The following is a 19,847-nucleotide window of genomic DNA, read 5'->3' as shown; positions in this document are numbered from 1 at the left end:
AGGTCACAAAGATGGACCTCTATACCCTCCTATATTTATATAAATACAAATTCTCTTACCCGTCTAATTTGAGTGGGTTTTTCCTCCCTACTCAGTCAACATCTCATGTCCTCACAACTGATTTATGAGTGCTAAGAGTTCTACAAACTAAAGCCTCCTTAATACAGGCTTTTTTAAATATCTGTAAACCTTGAGATTACAACAGACAAAGGAAGACTTGAATCAGAACTCAAAAATAGACACGTGTGTTGAGAAATATATGTTGTATGTTTGTAAACACCAGTGATAATGTACAATCACATGAAGATATGGATAATGTCTTCATATGGATGGCATAAAAATAAAATTCATTACTTAATTGTCATCGTTTCCACTTAACAAGTCTACATGTTGTCTAGTAATATTTGAAATTTCTCAGATGAATACATGTTCTCCAACATTACTTGGCAGACTATGCATATTGATTAATCACTGCATGAAAAACTGGTTTAAATTGTTAATCTGAGTACCTTTTTAATACCTTCATATCAATGTACACAATCACTTCTATTTATATTTAAAATAAATCCTATAAAATAAACGATTGGTGAAGCCTGCTTACTATTGTTAGGCAACAGTGTTATGTAAAATGTGGTGGTGGAGGAAAGGAATTGAACAGATCAATCTTTTCTGAACACTGGAATGTAAAAGCTGTTTTATACAGAATGATGACATCTGAGCTGATTAAACAAATATATTACACAAAGCTTCCATTTTATTTCTAGCTGCACAAGGTAAAATGTCAATGTTGTTACCAATAATGCAAGAAAATAAATACTATAGTGTTGTACATTGAATAAGAAAACAGTAAAAAACAAAAAGCAGTAAACTTATTTAGCTAGCACATCTACATATTCAAACAACAAAGCATCTATATATCTTCAATGAATTGGACAGGAAACTAACATTTCTCTCCCTTTCTCCTCTTTCTTTCCATATTGTGGAAAAACAAAGTACTTTGGTTTCTATAGTATTTCAACATTTTGCTGTTTCCCCCCCTTAGCTGAATCTTCTAATTGGACATATGGAATTTTTTAGAACAACAGATAATTTTATAAACAACTGAGGTTTTTTTGTAAATAAAACCTCTGAGATGATCTTATATTTGATGCTGTAAAAATGAATGTTTTTAGAATTTAAAAAAATACTAATTTCATAATCCTGGAATTTTACTATTCTTGTTAATGTTTACAATTTAAATAAGACTGTATTTGCATTAGAGTGCACAAACAATAAAATAAAATGCTCCAAAAATAGAAAACATGTTTTTAAAAGTCTTATCATGAATGTGACAAGAATATTTTCTGGCTCTAACTTTATCTTTATTGGCAAGTCCATCACACTGAGGTATAAATTACAGTTGGTCTTCCATGGGTACTTGTTCAGAAGCAAGGCAATCAGTCTCATACTTTTTCTTTAGACCTTTCAGGTATATTTGCAAGCTGTTTGGATCCAGTCGAGAGTTGCGAGCAGTTTGAACCAACATGTTTGCTAAACGATATATAGCCCTCTCCTTTAATGTTTCAGAAGTATTTCTTTGTTGTTGCTGTTATTTAAAAGGTTATTTAAAATCTCAGTTGTTGAGATATTCATTGCTTAAGGTAAACAGGCACAACACTTTCACTCTTTCACTTATACCCTTGTGCTGACTGAATAAACCACTATGAATGACGCACAAGTTATCTCAGTAAATGCATGCCTGCAACCATGAATTTGCCAATTCAAAAGGGAACAGAGAGAGAGGTTGTGGGTTTTAAGAAGAGAAGAGTAGGTAAGAGGGGTATCTTGGTCCTTCTTTGCAAATACTCCCTGATTGCTTAACCCCGAAATCTTAACTTTAAACATTTCTCCTTGAAGAAGTTTGAAAACAACTAGGCTGGTGAAGAATTTACAGGGGACAATTATATACATCTTCACACTTGCCTGCCATCACCAGCAAATGCTGTCCAAGCCCTTCATTAAAGCTATAAGGAAAGACTGGACAGTATATACTGAGTTTTCCTCATCATTTTTACTGTGGTCCTTAAGCACATCATGACGACAACATTGTCTATTCAACCATTACTTTTAGTCATACGTAAGCTTACTGTTTCAAAACATAGGACTGTTCCTTAATATTTATATATAAAACCATACACTGCTTTACAATCTGTGTTGTCCACTAACACTGTTGTCCACCTACAATACAAAACTCTTTAAAATCATTATGAATTTGTTACACCTCTTCTGTGAGAGCAAGTGTGGTGTAGTGGTTTGAATGTTGGACTATGACTCTGGAGATCAGGGATCAAATCCCAGCTTGGCCATGTAAACCCACTGGGTGACATTGGGCAAGTCTCAGCCTCAGAGGATGGCAATGGCATATCCCCTCTGAAGAAACATGTCAAGAAAGGTGGCATCTAAATGAAATTAATAAATAAACTCCATGATCAGTTTTGCTTAGGGTTGCCATAAAGTGGAAATGACTTGAAGGCACGCAACAAGAACATCTCTTCTTGGATTAAAAACATTTTTGGAAGATAAAACCATAAACATCTCAATACACATTCTTCTAAGACTGCCTCTGCTAAAAGAATATGCTAGAAGTTTGGTGGTGTCTTACATACCCCAATGTCTAACAAATTCTCAGACTGAGTAGATAGATGTAGTCTTAGAATTTGGTAATACATTAGTATACCAATGACTCAGCTTTAGTTATCATTTTCATAACATCTAGATGAAGTAATTTAAAACCCAAATTAATGCTTGGACTGAATGAGGGATTTTTCTCCCCTGATAGGAAAAAGGTAATGATGGAGGGTCAATTTAAGGCTACATTATTGTTGAATTTATTTTTCCTGTTACAACCCTTCTAAATGACAAGGTGTATATTATGTCACTTCTTCTAGTTCCCATATTACTCCTGGGTTCCACGGGGACAGAACTGGCCTCAACTGATGTGCCAATTGGAGCCTGTGATTGATGTAGACAGGATATGTTGATGTATTAATAATTTTATGTTTGGGTTACTGCAATGAGCTCTCCGTGACTCTGTCCTTCTGAAGACAACTCAGAAGCAGCTAGTGCAAGATACTGTGGCTATTTCTTAAAGGGATAAGATCTAGGACCCATACAGTGATATATACTCCTGAGTGCTCCCACTACAGATTTTTCGTTTATAATGTAAAAACTCATATTAAATCACCCTTCCTATTCACAAAACCTTCCTTATTGTTTTTTCATATTCTTTCACACTCGGTGTCACCATAGCTAGTGATGCCACTGGTCTCTGATGATGAGTATTTGTGTTGTTGCTTGCCTTCAAGTCATTTCCAGCTTGTGGCAACCCTAAGGCAAACTTATTGCAGAGTTTTGTTGGCAAGATTTGTTCAATAGGGGGTTGTCTTTGTGTTCCTCTAAGGTAAGAGAGTATCCATCTGATATTATCCAGTGGGTTTCCATGGCTAAGCAGGGCTTTGAACCCTGGTCTCCATAGTTGTAGCTCAGTGTTCAAACCGTTACACCACAGTAGCTCCTGATGAGCATATATATATCCTTACCAGATTTTTACTTTCATTTAGCATATTTTTTATTGTTTGAACTTAAACTGTGGTTTCAAATTTCAATTATTTTATTTATTGAGTTATTTATACAGTACTATACAGTACTATAGTGTGCTAAGAATGAAGCATATTCTACATTACAAAATAAATTTCATCACAGCTTATTTTCAAGTAAATGTGTTTAGGAAAATATGTAAGACTAACAATAACAGTCTTGGAATTCTATGTTATTACATACCAACATTTGTTTAAGAGTTATGATCTCCTTGGCATCACATATTATCGATGGTGGAAGAGATGAAACCTCTGCAGCTTTTAGACCTAACAACAACAACAACATTTCTTACTTCTCTCTCTGGATTGAGAAGGGGAACAACAGATTAAAATATACCAACAAATAGACACGTAGCACAATTAAAAACACAAACAACAATTAAAATACATAATCAGTTAAAAAAAACATACTATCAATTAAAAGACATACAAATCAAAAACAATCAATTCATAATTCAAAAATGCATAGTTTAAAAAACATCTGGATAGGCCTAGTGGAAGAGATTGGTCTTTAATGCTGTTTTAAACGCATACAGCATATCCAGTTGTCCAATCTCTTCATTCCAGAAGTCATTCCACAATTTGGGGTCAAGTGAAGAAAACATCTTCTAGTTAATTATTGCAAGTCTGGTACTAACTGACTGAAGTAAATGCCCACCAGAAGACCTGAGTTTATGGGTGGATTATATGGAGAAGGTGGTCCCATAAGTATCCTAGACCCACACCATGTGTAGAGCTTTAAAGGTAACAACCAGTGCTTTGTGTCTTTCCCAGAAACTAATTGACAGCTGGATATAAAATATACAAAGCAGTTTTTTCTCTTTAAGGTTAGACAATGTTAGATTTAATCAAAATGTCTGTATAGGCCAGTGCACTTATCTATGGCTAAAAGATTAGGACTGGCATTCTGTACTGCAGTTACAGATGTGTAACCTGGAGTAATGCATCTGTAATGTTCTGTATTCACTGACACTCCATAGTCATGATCTGGCATTACTGTCACAATCATAAATGCCTTCCCAAACCAGCTGGCAATCAGGGAAGAGGAAGATTATGCTTTCACCCCTTCCTTGCCTACAAGCAAGGCTGCAACAATCAGAAGCAGAGCTGCTGATGCAATTCCTTGCCACAGCCTTTCTTGTTGTCAGGAGGGAGGTGAAAACATCATTCTCCTGCACCCTCCTTGCCAGCTGAACAAGACTCAGTGTGGCTACTACTTGAAAGTGTGTGTGTGTGGGGGGGAGGGGTCAGGCAAGAAATCATTATGTACTTAAACATTTGCATTCATAACTAAATAGGCAATCTAGAATATGGGCCTGGGAGCCTAGCACAAGAGAAAAGTGGTCTTCCAACTCTCCCTTCAATTCAAATTCCTGTCTGCTTCCTGGTACCACCTTTAACATTGACTTAGTATTACTGCCTGCAAGTGTGCAAACTAACCCTGGACAAAATCAACTATAATTAGCAGCCATATAGATGTGATGCTAAATGATTGCTGAGGAAGGAAGTATGACATTCATTCTGAATATAGGACAACGGAGAACATGATCCCACAGGGCGCCTTCTTAATCATAACTAAGATATTGGACCAAGCAATGTTTCAGTGTAAGTAGCAAATAATAATAATAATAATAATAATAATAATAATTTATATTGTCCCGCCTCTCCTGACGGATCGAAGTGGGATTACAGTCAAATTATGCAAATCAACAATAATTCTAATAACAGTTATATAAAATCACAATATAAAACCATGTATTATCTAAAAACAATTAATACAATATAAAATCTCATTGACAACCTGAGGTAGACTCCTGATCGGGAGGTAGCATTTTTCTCAGGTCTATAAAAGATCAGGGGGGCATGCTTGCCAGAAGAGGTAAGTTTTCAATGCCTTTTTGAAGGCATCCAAGGTAGAAATGAGTCGGAGCTCTTCCGGAAGATTATTCCAAAGCGTTGGGGCCATAGCCGAGAATACTCTTTGGTGAGTAGATGTTAACCTCACCCTGGGGTGCTCAAGTAAGTTCTTCCCAGACGTTCGGAGAGTGCGGGGCGGATTATATCGGGAGAGGCGTTCCCTCAAGTAACTCGGGCCCAAGCCATGTAGGGCTTTAAAGGTAATAACACCAACACTTTGTATTGGGCCTGGAAGCTAATTGGGAGCCAGTGTAAAGATTTTAGTACAGGTGTTATGTGGTCTGACCTTGCGGTTCTAGTGACCACTCTGGCTGCTGCTTCCATAAGCCTCAACCTCAGAGGAAGGCACTGGCAAACCTTCTCTCAACTCATCTTGACCCCCAAAAAGCCCATGATAGGTTCACTTGAGGGTTGCCACAAGTCAGAAATGAGGACATGCAATAACAATAAGGTGCAACATTCTTGGATCAATCAGCCACATCAGAGTCTAATGACAGAGTCTTGCTCCAGCTTATTTCTATTTTTCCTTTCACAGCTTGGAGAACAGAATTTTTTACTCGTAAACAGGGGAGGGGAGATGAATTTTAATTCTGATGTCATTAACACAGTTTGTTGTTCTTGCCTTTCACTTCCCACGGCCTCATTGCTAACATTTTTCTCACTCTACATCCATCTGTATAATATACTTGTCAACTGAGAATAACATTCCATTTATCTGAAGAAGTGAACCCTGGTTCATGAATGCTTATGGCTTAATAAATTTATTGGTCCTGTAAGACTCATTGTTTTTACTGTAACCTTCATTTCTTTCTTCACAATGATATTGTAAATATTAGTCAAAAATAGAAGTGAGACTGAAATGAACATCTTGCAAAATGGAGAGTCAGTAATAGTCAGTAATGTTAAATAGATAATACAAAATTTAATAAACTTGTGACGTGGCAGCAGTGAGACGCTCACTCAGGACTAGGACTTTATGGTGATTCCTTCCTTATCTGATCCCTCCGCTGCCACCAGTATGTGACAAGGATTGGCACACCCTGCCTCACTACTTTTCTTAGATGCCAGCACAATGTGTCTTTTAAATCCCACCACCTGGCACCAATTGACAAGTACACCACACTATCTGAAGTGTCTTAAATAATAAACTGTCTTTTTCCTTTCATAGTGTTTTATTTCTGTTTGGTAGTGTGGATAACGTTATCTGTAAGCACACTTCATGCAACTACTTGTTGAAACAAAGGTACAAATTTCATTTACAAGCAAGGTTGAATACAGTATCTTTCTTATAGGATGTTAGCCAAGCTTGATACGGTGTATAACTTGTTTCAGTAGTTACAAAGTTGAACAGTTTCTTTCACTTGACCTTACAAATGTTCCATTATAAACTTAGGGGCAGTACAGACCGGCACTTTGTGCTGGCCTGTACGCACTCAAAGCCCTTACTGCACTGCACGAGTGCCATCTTGGTGCATGTCTGTCTACATGATGACACTCATCATGCGCAGAGCATAAACAGTGCTGTGCACAAGGGGTGTCATCATGGCATGTGACAACACCTATGGCGTCCCTTCCAGGATGCAAAAAGAACCTGCCCAGAAGTGGGTTTTATTTGGTCCTTCTGGAGGTTGTGGCGTGTGGTTGCTGCAGCCTCCTTCTGGCGCAAAAACAGGCGGCATTGAGCTGCCCGTCTGTAGAAGCCCTGTAGCCTCTGTATCTCTTAACCCTTCTCATTATCCATTACACCAACAACCACTCTCACTGAACTTCCACAGTTTCCTAAAATTTTATTTCATCTGTTCTCCAGATGACTTTAATAATTTTCACCGCCTCCTAGTAATTTATATATCCTCCAGGATATTAACATGGACACGTTAATTCCAGACTCCCCTAGTCCCCAATTTGGGTAACTAAACCCTTTCTAACTGCACCTCACAGCAGCCTTCCTCAGCTTCCTCAGCTGCTATCCCCTCAGGATACAATGACACACACATACACAGCCCCAACAAACTGCTCCTCCTCTCTATTTATACTTGCTCCTAAGGACAGCCCCCATCTTTTCTAGCTTCACTTCCGTTGGCTATTTCTCACCATTATAAATTGCCTGTGTTCTCCACACTGTTGCTTTGGGGGGGGGGGACCCACATATAAACGCAAAGGCTTAAATCCAACATCACACTGGTGCTTGAGCACCAATGTGACAGAACTTCCTTTTTTTCTCCTCCTACCTACAACCCTTGGAGATGTCCAAAGGTAGCTCCAGAAGGTTTCTCACTCCTCCAGGTCAGATTCTGGAAGGTGACAAAAGTGCTGAAGTGGGAAGCGGAGTTATCTCTCCTTCCATTTCTACTGAAGTCTATTATTCTACTAGCAATGCAGGATTCTGGCCAAGAATGCTATATACACTGCCCCAGTGGTGTCCCACTGTGGCATGTCACCCAGTACTGGGGGGGGGGAGCTTTGGGGGAGGCAGAAGGACTCACCCTCACCTCCCTGCCCAACACGGCTTTACATGTGTGTAAGGTTGCACCAAGCAGGGAGAAAGGAGGCCCCTGGGCCCTTCCCTGCATGCCACACACTGTGGCATGCAGCAGGAAGGTGGGGAGGGGACACTCAGCTGGGTGTGCTCCCTCTTCTGGGGTGTCATCTGGTGCAGTATGCACCACTTGTACCCCCCCTCCCCCGTGATGCTACTGTACTACCCCTCTGGTGGATATACCTTCTGCACATGCAGACCACATTTATATATTCTTAATTTTAGTGCTTACATTAATGCTATATTAATTTCTAAGAACGCTAATAAATAACACTTCATATTACCATAGTTTTTTTCTTCTGTATGTCCTTTAGAAAGTATGTAAGTATAAGCAATTTTCTCCCTAATATCCGAACTACTTCTCACATGCTGTATTTCAAAGTAATTGTTTTCCACATTGGGATATAAGGTATCAATTTGACATAATTCCAAGAAATGAGTAGCAAAGAGTGTAAATGCCTGAAAAATGAAACAAGAAATTAAATCAAATATTCATTATGGGAAAGAAGAGAAAGACAAAACAATTTTTAAAAAGCAAATGTTTATACATTAAAATATTAAAATTACCTTCAAATTCAGAAGATATTCACAGACTGCATAACATATGCCAATGCCTTCTTCAGGACTGGTACCTCTGCCAAGCTCATCAATTATGATAAGTGATCTGTCATTAGCATTTTGTATGATATATGTTATCTAGAGAAAAAGACATCAAATTTCATTACTAGCACTAAATGGAAGGGTAAAATCTGTTAATGGGTATTCTCATCTCTTGCCCAAAACTCAAGCTAGGAAATATACTTTGGTGACATTTCAGCAGCTGCTACTTAAAAACAGAAAATGCATCAACACAAACAGCCCAGTCTAGAAGGTCTAAGCCTGCCACTAAACCAGTAAAGTGGAAATGGGTAAAGGAATTACTATACACAGCAATCTAAAAATAGAACCTTTGGCAATATTTATCACACAACATCACTTCCAACCTGTAGCTGCTGTGTATGCCAAATGTGGTTAGAGCATCCTTTTTAATTGATAGGGGAAACCCGTTAATAGCTCCCAATTGTGCAACAGACTCAGTACTCCTCTTGTATGAATGTCGCTGCCATGGCAGTTGCAAGATTGGCAATCATGTGCTGTCACAGTCTCATCCTCTCCCCCTCAATATTCCTCTCTTTAAAAAAAAAACCTTAAACCACATTATCAGAACTGCAGAACTGCATTTTTTAAAAAGTTAAAAAATGAAATTAAATGAAAAGCATGCTAAATTGGGCATAGGACATAGAGCCTGGGAGGTAGTGTTAAGGAGTAGACCAGAAGAACCATGGTATTTGAATTTTCATTGATTAGCATGATTGTAGTGAGAACAGGGCTCATGTGATAAGTTTGGAGGCCCTGTAGGACACAAGAAAATGAAACGTCAACAAAGGCGTCAATTGCCTGTAAGAATGTTATGCATGTGTACCTGGAGAATGTAATTCTGGATCTCTGCTTGTTATTTTAAACACAGAGATTCAGAATTTGTTTATACATTAGTATAAAAGCATCCAGATTTGTAGGAGCAATCCAATTTTCAATTTTTAAAACTGCACATTTTTTATAGTATGTAAGACAAATAACAAGCTGATAAACACCTATTTTCTTCCATATTTACAAAGATGTAACATATTGCCATATTCAAAAGGGCAGTTTACTCACAGAGAGCCCTCTCCTTGTAATGAAATTATTTTGGAAATCTATTGGATTTTGTAGGCTCACTGTTATTCAAGCGCATTTATAAACACCATTTCTATATACAAGCACCTCAGACTGTATACAGTATATGTACATATCACAATGCATTTGTTAAAGTACACGCACTTGTTAATACGGTTAACAAAAGAAAACTACAGATTTGTACTTTTGATTAAACTACCTAACATGGTCCACAGGGATATATCCTTGAGGGAAATGGAGCATGGCTTACAAGATAGAATGTGGATGGGTGCAATGGGGACAGGACTGGAATGTAGAAAGTAAGTTCAACATCTTGGCTGTCTGTGCACAGTTTCACTGAATTTCAGCCTATTATTCTAATCAGGCATACTGGAAGAGTAACAGAAGTGCAGGTCCTTTAATATTTACATCTAAGCAAAAATGTACAAGCCTGTAAACCAATTAAATATTCATCAAGGCCATTCATTTTTTAAAAAAAAAAATCTCTATGCTCAGCTGAATACCTCTTTCATCTCCTGCATGAATGTTGATGAATTTGTTTCTATATCATCATCCATACCTATTCTTGTAAATATTTGTTCAGCAATCCTAAAAGAAGAATATTCTGCTGGGACAAAAGAGCCTGCAGATTAAAAGAACAGCAAATAAATGAGAGGAAATTTTAAAAACAACACTGCAATTTAATGTTTTGCTGTTGTTGTGGGTCTTTGAATTATTTTTGACTTATGGAGGCCCAGGCCTAGGGCAAACATATCATGGGTTTTCTTGGCAGATTTGTTTGGAGGGGGGTTGCCTTTGCCTTCACCTGAGAGAGTATGACTTACCCAAGGTCATCCAATGGGCTTCCATTGCCAAACAAGAATTTGACTCCTGATATCCAGAGTCATAAACCAACATTCAAACCGCTATACCATACTGCTTCATAATTTAATGTCAGCAATATTAAATTATTTTAAAAGTAATGTCTACATCTATATTTTTCCCAAGGGCCAGTGTGGTGTAGTGGCTTGAGCAATGAACTATGACTCTGGAAGTCATGGAAACCCACTGGGTGACCTTAGTCAAGTCACTTTCTCTCAGCCTCATATGAAGGAAAAAAGCAAATCCCCTCTGAAAAAAATCTTGCCAAGAAAGTCCTGTGATAAATATGCCTTAGGGCCTCCATAGGTCAGAAACAACCTCAGAGCACAAAACAACATACTTTCCCACTCCTATGCAATCACTGCTCCACTAGAAAACAATATGAATTTAAGTATGATGTTGCATACCAATTTGTGCCATAATCTGAGAAAGAGCTATCTGTTTTAAGTAGGTTGATTTTCCACTCATATTTGGTCCTGTGATTATGACAAAATTACTTCCCTCTGTGATGTAAGTATTGTTGGAAACAGGTTTCTCCAAAGATATTTTTTCGAGAACAGGATGCCAGCCTTGCTTTATTGCTAACGTATCAGTAAACTCAGGACGTACTGAATAAAGAAAGATAGTAAAATACAATATGTTACTTTTTTGTTGTTATCAGCAAATATATTGTAATTTCACTTTGGTTAAATTTACTGCATCATTTAGTTTATGAGAAGGCCAGCTGTCAATATGTGCTGAATTCTAAGCTTTCTCAACCCAGCGCTACAATCCCAGTATAGGGGAATTTTAGATTAGCCCTAGAGCTCAACAAAATAATATCCTCTTTGGAGGATATTTCCCCAAAGGGGAAAGAACAAAACCCCATATTCCTCTATGATGACTGGACTTCAGATAAAATGGGGAATCTTAACACTGGTTTAGTCTACCATTGAGACTCTTTCATAGAAATTGCTCTCTTGAGTCTACATCATCCTAAGTACTTGCACATTGATGCAGAAAGTCTTTAATCAGGATATTAACACATTACATGCTCTAAATGGATTAATCTGCAATTTCAGGAGATAAACTGTGTGTATTTAGTAATATTTTGCCTAGATAACAAATCTACTTACCATAGTCAGAAAGTGTGCAAGCATGGGCAAATGACTGCAACATATCTAGCATAGACACAGTGTCAGAGAGTTTGTAGAGGCAATGAATATGTTCATAGATTTCACTCAGTAGTTTACACACTATCCTGCAAGCAGATAGCAACACAATGTGTTTTATTTTTCAAAGTAATTTACAAAATATTAAACAAAATTGTGAGTTACTTACAACTCATTGAAATAGCAGCTTTATCCCAAAATTACTTTTATTAAATATATAATGATAACAAAATCAGAAATTATTTATACTAATGCGAGAAAACATGCTACGATGGGAATCTAAAAAGAATGCATTACCGGTAGTTATAAATTCATTACTAGATTCATCATCAGCATTTGGTTCTATAAACCACTTCATGAACTACTATGATCAAAAGGTGGTACATTGAAATAGATGAATATGCAGTTGGCCCTCCATATCCATGGATGCTACATCCACAGATTCAACCATCTACAGCTTTAACACAGTTTTTTTAAAAAAGCAAACCATGATAAAATAATATTTTAAATGATTTTCAATATTTTTAAACTAGTGCTATTTCAATAAGAAGGTTTTAATTTTTAAACTATAATCATTGAGTTCTTTTAGTAATACTTTGTTTTAACCTATGGCCCAAAACAGGCAGGCCAAAAGAAGCAACTTCCAGTCACTTCAGGGGCATGGCATGCAGATGACACATACTCCCCAAGCAGCTGGAAGCTGCTCCAAGGCGCCTAAGGTGTACCCCAAAGCTGCTGGCAAAAGGAGCAGCAAAATACTGCTCCTGCTAGTGGCTTATATGGGACCGCAGATTCAGGACATGCAAAACAAAATTCATCATTACAAAACACATAATTACTTTATGCCATTTACTACAATAAAATTCAGAAAGGTTTTGCTTTAAAGGGCTTTGAAAGAAAATTGAACAAGTTATTTGACACTGAAACTATCAATAAATATTAAACATGAGAAGTACATATAATATCCATGTCCAAAAGGAATGTAGCACTGAATAACATTTGCTCAGAGAAACAGTCAAGCAGGGTTTTTGTTGCTATGTCACCTGCCTTTGGGCTTCCTGCAATCATCAAGACAGTTGACAGTTCAGCCAAATGTATGTTTGCCAGTGGTGAATGGAATTCAAACTGTTCTTGCCTGGCCTCCATACCAAAAGTATCCATCCCAGAAACAGATGCTAAGATGCCTCTTGGCTTCAGAGTTTGAGCCTTCAGCAGTAGCTTATTTCCTTGGCGGATGGTGCTACTGAGAGATCATAACATTTTCTGGGAGGACCAGACTGAACACATACATCAGATACTGCAATTTCTGTGCAGCAGCCATTTTGATGTCTAGTTATTTCCAAGTCTATAAATGCATATCTAGTGAGCATTGCAGCAGAAGAAATAAAAGAAGAAAGGCATCAAGGAATTCCAATACTATTTTTGAGAAAGTCAAAAGCATTAACCAAAGAACCAAAAGCAGGTGCACACTCGTATTTTAAATGTCTATAGTTATCCATGAAAACAAGCCAAAAAGCTTCAAAACTTGGCACATTTGGCACTGCAGTTTAAATTCCATCACTATTTCCAGCCAGAGAAGACCCACTGAATCAATTACTGAGTCCACTTAATTCAATGTGTCTGCTCTTGCTGTGACCAGAAAGTGGATTTACACCAATAAATTTACCCAGGGAAAAAATGAAAAAGTTGGAGGTATTCTTACAAGTAGGTCATGTGATATATTTCTCTCAAAGATTCCTGGCATCTTTCATTCATTTTCATTAAATCCGGTGATGTAAAGCTATATACATTTTTCATTTTAGTTACCTGTAGGGAAAATTTAAACCAAACTATAAAATAAGTTAGATAAGCACAAATAAGACTACTCCTGGAAAACATAATTTTTAAACATAATTTTAAAAACACGAGATAAGGTGCTTTTATTACTATTTATAATTTTAGCTCAATAATATGTTAATAAAGCATGGGTGCAAATTGGAAATATGTGTATGCAGTGATGGTTAACACTGTACAATATCCAAGTATAAAATGGGACTTTTTTTAAAAAAAAAATTAACCCAGGTCCTGTACAAGGCCAAGATCATCCAGCCAACACCTAGCAGTATTTCACAAACAAAAAACAAAAAAGTATGCCAGTGTTTTGTAATGCTTGCACTTCTTCAAAGAAGACCACAATGGCACAGGCTGCTCAGCCAGGCCCAGAGTGATGAAAAGGGGAAATGAAGTGCACCCGTGTTTTACGCCATATGCTCAAAGTTGCGCTGGAAGAGCCTGCTGCATGCCCCAGAAGAACTAATGGGGTGCGTGCTCATGGCGCGTGTGTGTCACTGCACAACATTACTTCCTATGGGGCTCAAGCATACACTGATTTCCCCTGACGCAGAGGGATCTGGAACGGATCCCCGCCTAAGGGGAGGGCCCACTGTAAATAAATAAATCAATCAAAGGGAGGAAGATTTGCTTAGGTGACCAGACTTAGCACTAGGTCCCTGAGCAGACAGGCTAGGAAAGCACTTGCTTTCCTGGCTCAGGGGCTAACCTAAGTTGGTCCCCAGGCCGACACGGGGATGGGAAGGTGTTTACATGCCTGTACCCATGCTGCCCTGGAGACCTGCTACCGGCATGCACTCCTTACCTTCCTCCTGTGACTCTGCTAATGAGCACACCCCTTTCACCACATCTGATGCAAAAATGGAGCATCTTACCATATGGGTGCCACCAAGCACCCTGTTTCCATGTTAGGTATGGTGACAGGGTCTGCTGATCTGTGGAGACATTAGTGGAGACTCAGATTTGGACACAAATGAGGTTTGCCACAGAATTTCTGGAAAACTCTGCAGCAAATTGTAGTCAAACTGACCCACCATTAAGGGCTGTTTACCCTGGGATCAAGCCGGAACTATCAGATCTATGTCCAGTCTGCCAAGATCTAACCCAATTCTTGTCCTGGGGTTTTGGCCTGCATCATCTAAATAGTACAACCCAAGGCTAGGGAAGGCATGGGTCTTTTGCCCCATGTGGACAGCCTCTAAAACAAGACAGCTGATGCTCTAGGTATGGTCAAAGAACTGGAAGAATGTCAGAGGCCCACTCCTGTGGCCATGCATGTTTATCTAAAGCTATGTATTCTGGTGCCCAAAATGTTTAAGGTTAAGCTCTAGACTGTTCTACACAGGAACTACAGGGATTTGGGGGAAAGCAATGTATAGTTCATAAACATTCTCAAAACATTTAGAAATGTAGTTCTTTGTACTCACAAATATTCTAGGGAGATCATTTCAGAACTGTATAGCTTTATAGTTGAAAATATCCATCCTCTTTTGATATTCCACCTAAATATGTTAGTGACCATTCTGTGGCCTAGTTCTGGTGCCTACAATCTTTGTAATTCAAACAATTTTCTTTACAATGTTACTTTCTAATATATAATGTATATACTCATGTATGAGTCTAGAAGTTTTAGTCAAAAATTGAGCCAAAAAAACTAAATTGACTTATCTATGAGTCAATGTATGTGCTGTACTTTGACTCTTATTTTAAAAAAGGAACCATTCCCTGGTGAAAGGCAAGAGTGTCAACTGTCCTGGAAGCACTGTCCCTGCTCTATTTTCTCATCCATCCAGCCTTTAGTCGGAGCACAGTTATGCTTGATGGAATTTTTTACATTCTTTGGCATTGCTCTCCTTTCCTTTATCCTTTATATCCTTTGTTACATGCCCCTAAGTTTTGCCCTCAACTTATCCATGGGTCACATCAAAATCCCTTTTTTTGGCCCCAAAATCTGCCCTCGACTTATACATGAGGTTGACTTATAGTCGAGTATATACAGTATGTAGGTTGAGATTATTCCCTTTGGTATCCTTTTCTCTGAGCTAAACACATCAATATTCATCCTTAAACAATGTACACACATTCTAGAATAATTTATCCTCTTAGGTAATCTAAACTATCCATAGTATCCCATAACATGCAGCATCTCTAGTAGCTGTGTACAGGAGTAACACTGCTAGTCTATCCCTAGAACAGATCCTTATTCCAATGTATTAAAGAACTATGGAAAGGTAATATCACCAATATATGTGTTTGTAGTTTTTCCGGTCTCATGACTGTGAAAATATAAAGTCAAACAATATATGTGCTAAGCCTTGTAATGGAGAAAAGTAAGTAATCTAACTAAATAAGAGTTGCATTCATTATGTTTTACTATAAAGTAATTAACTCTAAAAGATCTGAGAACTAACATCTCCAAAATATGTACCTTGGTAAATTCTGAAGGAAGCTGACCATTGTGTATCACTGCACAGTCAGCATTCATCTGAATAAAAAATCCTCGAGCTGAACTAAAACTTGTTTTCAAAGGAAGGTTATATTTTTCTGCAAGCTGGTTTATCATTCCTTAATAGCAAGATGTAAAACAGAAAAAAAAATAATATTACAAAATTAACTATATTATATGCATAATAAAATTCATAATTGGTATAGGAAAAATCTTGACATTTTTACTACAGAATGGATCAGAAGGCAGAAGATGTATCAAGAAAAATTAAACCTCTAACAATTTTTAAACTTTTCTTTTATTAATTTTTATTGCAGTGTAAAAGAAATGAATAGAAAAAATAAGATGAAATCCCCCAAAGAATGGAACTTGACATGACTTGACAACCAAAAGAGGCTATTCAAGGGGAAATTAAGAGGCTAGTCATCTCTTATTTCATAAATATGATCAACAGAAAGAAATAAAATGGATCAGGAGCTTTTAAAAGAACCATCAGTGTTTAACAAATCCTATTTGTTAATATATCTTATTTTAATGTTGAACAAACATTCAGAAAGTGTTCACAAATCAAGTCTGTAATAACATAGGGGGAATATACAGAAAAAAGTAGTAGCAACTAGTTTTTTGTGGGTTTTTCGGGCTATATGGCCATGTTCCAGAAAAGTTTCTTCCTGACGTTTTGCCAGCATCTGTGGCTGGCATCTTCAGAGAAAGATGCCAGCCACAGATGCTGGCGAAACGTCAGGAAGAAACTTTTCTGGAACATGGCCACATAACCCACAAAAAACTATGGATGCCGGCCATGAAAGCCATGAAAGTAGCAACTAGACTTGCTTTAAAATTACAAATCCATGTAACAATTACATTGTCTAGCCCACATTTCACTAGCTTGTTTGCAAGAATGTCATGGGGAACCCTGTCAAAAGCCTTACTGAAATCAAGACATACTATATCCACAGCATTCCCTTCATCTAATAAACTGGTAATTTTATATTAAAAAAGATTAGATTTGTCTGGCATGACTTCTTTCTCTGAAACCCATGTTGACTTTTTGTGATTATGGCATTGCTTTCTAGATGTTCACAGACTCTCTGTTCAATAATCTGCTCTAGAATCTTTCCTGGTATAGATGTCAGACTAACTGGACGATAATTGTTGGGATCCTCTTTTTTCTCCTTTTTGAAGATGGGGACAACGTTTGCCCTCCTCCAGTCTGCTGGCACTTCTCCTGTTCTCCGGGACTTCTCAAAGATTATTGCCAATGGCTCCGATATTACATTTGCCAAGGGTATCTTTTAATACCCTTAGATGTAGTTCGTCTGGTCCTGGAGATTTATATTAGTTTAGATTAACCAGGTATTCCTGTACTATCTCTTTACTTATTCTGTGCTGAAATTCCCCTATTCTGTCCTCTGCTCCATTATCCTCAGGTTGAGCACCCTTTGCCTTTTCTGAGAAGACTGAGGCAAAGAATGTGTTCAGTAATTCTGCCTTTTCTCTGTTCTCCTGTTCTCTGTTAGCATTTTGCCATCTTCTCCACTCAGTGGCCCTACCATTTCCTTCTTCTTCCTTTTGCTGAGGACATATATATAAAAATAACTTTTTGTTGTTCTTAACCTATCTAGCAAGCCTGAGTTCATTCTGTGATTTAGCTTTTCTGACTTTATCTCTACACACGCTAGCTATTTGTTTGAATTCCTCTTTGGTGATTTCCCCATTTTTCTTTTTCTTATACATGTTCCGATTAAAACTTAGCAAAGTTGAAAGTTCCTTAGTCATTCATCCTGGTTTCTTGAGACATCTCCCATTTCTTCCTCATTGGAACTGTCTGAAATTGTGCCTTCAATATCTCCCCCTTGAGAAACTCCCATCCATCTTGAACTCCCTTCTCTTTTAGTATTGCTGACCATGGGATCACCCCCAGTATTTCTTTAAGTTTACTAAAATCAGCTTTCCTAAAGTCTAGAATGTGTGTCTGACTATGCCTGGCTTCTCCTTTCCACTGTATAACAAACTCCAGGAGAATATGGTCACTTCCACCTAAGGATCCCACCACTTGCACCCCATTAACTAGGTCATCCCTGTTGGTTAGGATCAGATCCAAAATAGCTGATCCCCTTGTTGCCTCTTCCACCTTTTGGACAATGAAATTGTCTCCAAGGCAAGTGAGGAATTTGCTAGACCTTGAGGATTTGGCAGAGTTTGACTTCCAGCAAATATCAGGATAGTTGAAGTCACCCATTACTACTACATCTCTCCTTTCTGAGTGTGTGGTCATCTGTTGTAGAAAGGCATCATCCAATTCCTCCGTCTGACTTGGGGGTCTGTAGTAGACTCCCACAATAACATCCCTGTTGTTTCCCTCCCCTTTAATTTTTATCCAGATGCTCTCCACCTGGCTTCCAGGATTGATGTCCTGGATCTCTTCACTGGTGTAAATGTCCCTGAAATATAAGGCTATTCCTCCTCCTTTCCTGTTTGGCCTGTTTCTCTTGAAAAGATTATACCCCTCTATTTCTACATTCCAATCATGAGACTCATCCCAACAGGTTTCAGTGATGCCTATTATATCATATTTGCTTTGTTTTGCAAGGAGTTGAAGTTCATCTTGCTTATTCCCCATACTCTGTGCATTAGTGTAGAGAAAATCTTAGACCATGTGTCCCCTTTACTTGCTGCCTGTGCAAGTTTTTTGCCTTCCATTTTTGGGTCCTTGCACTGTTTGTCTTGTTCCCTCTATGACAGTTTGGCTATTTTCTCCAGCCCTTTTGCCTTCCAGAATATTGTCTCCCTCCCCCACATAACTCAGTTTAAAGCCCTCCTGATCAAATTTTTGAGACTATTGGCAAAAACGTTTTTGCCAACTGGCGTGAGATGCAACCCATCCCTTGCCAGAAGTCCCTCCTCATGGAACCTCAGACGAAGATCCAAAAATCCAAATCGTTCTTGGCGGCACCATCTGCAGAGTCAGTTATTCACCTATGCTACTTTCCTCTTCCTTCCTGGACCAAGCCCTTCAAATGGGAGAAGAGATGAGATGACAACCTGTGCATCCATTTTTTTCATCTTCCTAACCAGAGCCTCATAATCTTTTCTGATATTCTGAAGGCTGTGCCTTGCAGTATCACTGGTTACCACATGAACCAAAAGAAAGGGGGAACGGTCAGTAGGCTTGACAAGTCTTGTCAGCCTCTCTGTCACATCACAGATCTTTGCCCCAGGGAGACAGCACACCTCCCGAGACATCTTGTCAGATCCACAAACCACTGGTTCAGTGCCTCTCAACAAGGAGTCCCCCATGACCACCACACGCCTCCTCTGAGGCTTGGCATGGCTGTTCCCTTTGGTGGTACTCTCAGGGTTCCCTGCTCTGTCCCTGAAGTCTGTCCCTGCTGCTGTTCCTCATCATCCTTGATAACAGAGAGAGATTCAAATTGATTCTGCAGCTGCAAGCTCACAGCATGTTCCCTGGTTTCCCTACTTCTGTGTGTGACCTTCCTCCAACTATCTACTTCTGTAGTATGTGAACTGACCTCCTCCACCCCAGCAACTTCCTCTGTGTGTTTTCTATTCAGGATCTTCTGGTCAGGAAAACCTCTTGCTCCCTATGATGCTGAAGTGTTGCTACCTGGGCCTCCAGCTGCTGTACTTTCTCTTCTAAGAGGGCTACCAACTTGCACTTAGTGCAGGTGAAGTTCCCCACATCTGTGGGCAAAAAGACAAACATCCCACAAGTGTTGCAGGTGACTGCAGCAGTG

At 38.5% G+C, this 19,847-nt stretch overlaps 1 protein-coding gene across 1 annotated transcript in view; it reads right to left on the bottom strand.

Annotated features, from left to right (window-relative positions):
- Positions 1–753: 753 nt before the first annotated feature.
- MSH4 (mutS homolog 4) overlaps positions 754–19,847 on the bottom strand; it is a 61,703-nt gene continuing 42,609 nt past the window's right edge. Inside the window, exons 12-20 of the mRNA XM_089515467.1 lie at positions 16,072–16,208; positions 13,516–13,619; positions 11,778–11,902; positions 11,070–11,270; positions 10,305–10,423; positions 8,656–8,784; positions 8,373–8,547; positions 3,820–3,902; positions 754–1,585 (exon numbers count right to left, since the gene is read on the bottom strand). Coding sequence (XP_089371593.1) covers positions 1,394–1,585; positions 3,820–3,902; positions 8,373–8,547; positions 8,656–8,784; positions 10,305–10,423; positions 11,070–11,270; positions 11,778–11,902; positions 13,516–13,619; positions 16,072–16,208 — 1,265 coding nt within the window. The 3' untranslated portion in view covers positions 754–1,393. The remainder of the gene's footprint in view (positions 1,586–3,819; positions 3,903–8,372; positions 8,548–8,655; positions 8,785–10,304; positions 10,424–11,069; positions 11,271–11,777; positions 11,903–13,515; positions 13,620–16,071; positions 16,209–19,847) is intronic.

Source organism: Sceloporus occidentalis, unplaced genomic scaffold, assembly GCF_023333645.1.
Source record: "Sceloporus occidentalis isolate IW3139 unplaced genomic scaffold, rSceOcc1.0.p SCAF_3, whole genome shotgun sequence".
Classification (NCBI taxonomy): domain Eukaryota; kingdom Metazoa; phylum Chordata; class Lepidosauria; order Squamata; family Phrynosomatidae; genus Sceloporus; species Sceloporus occidentalis.
This window is presented reverse-complemented; position numbering and strand designations above follow the sequence as displayed.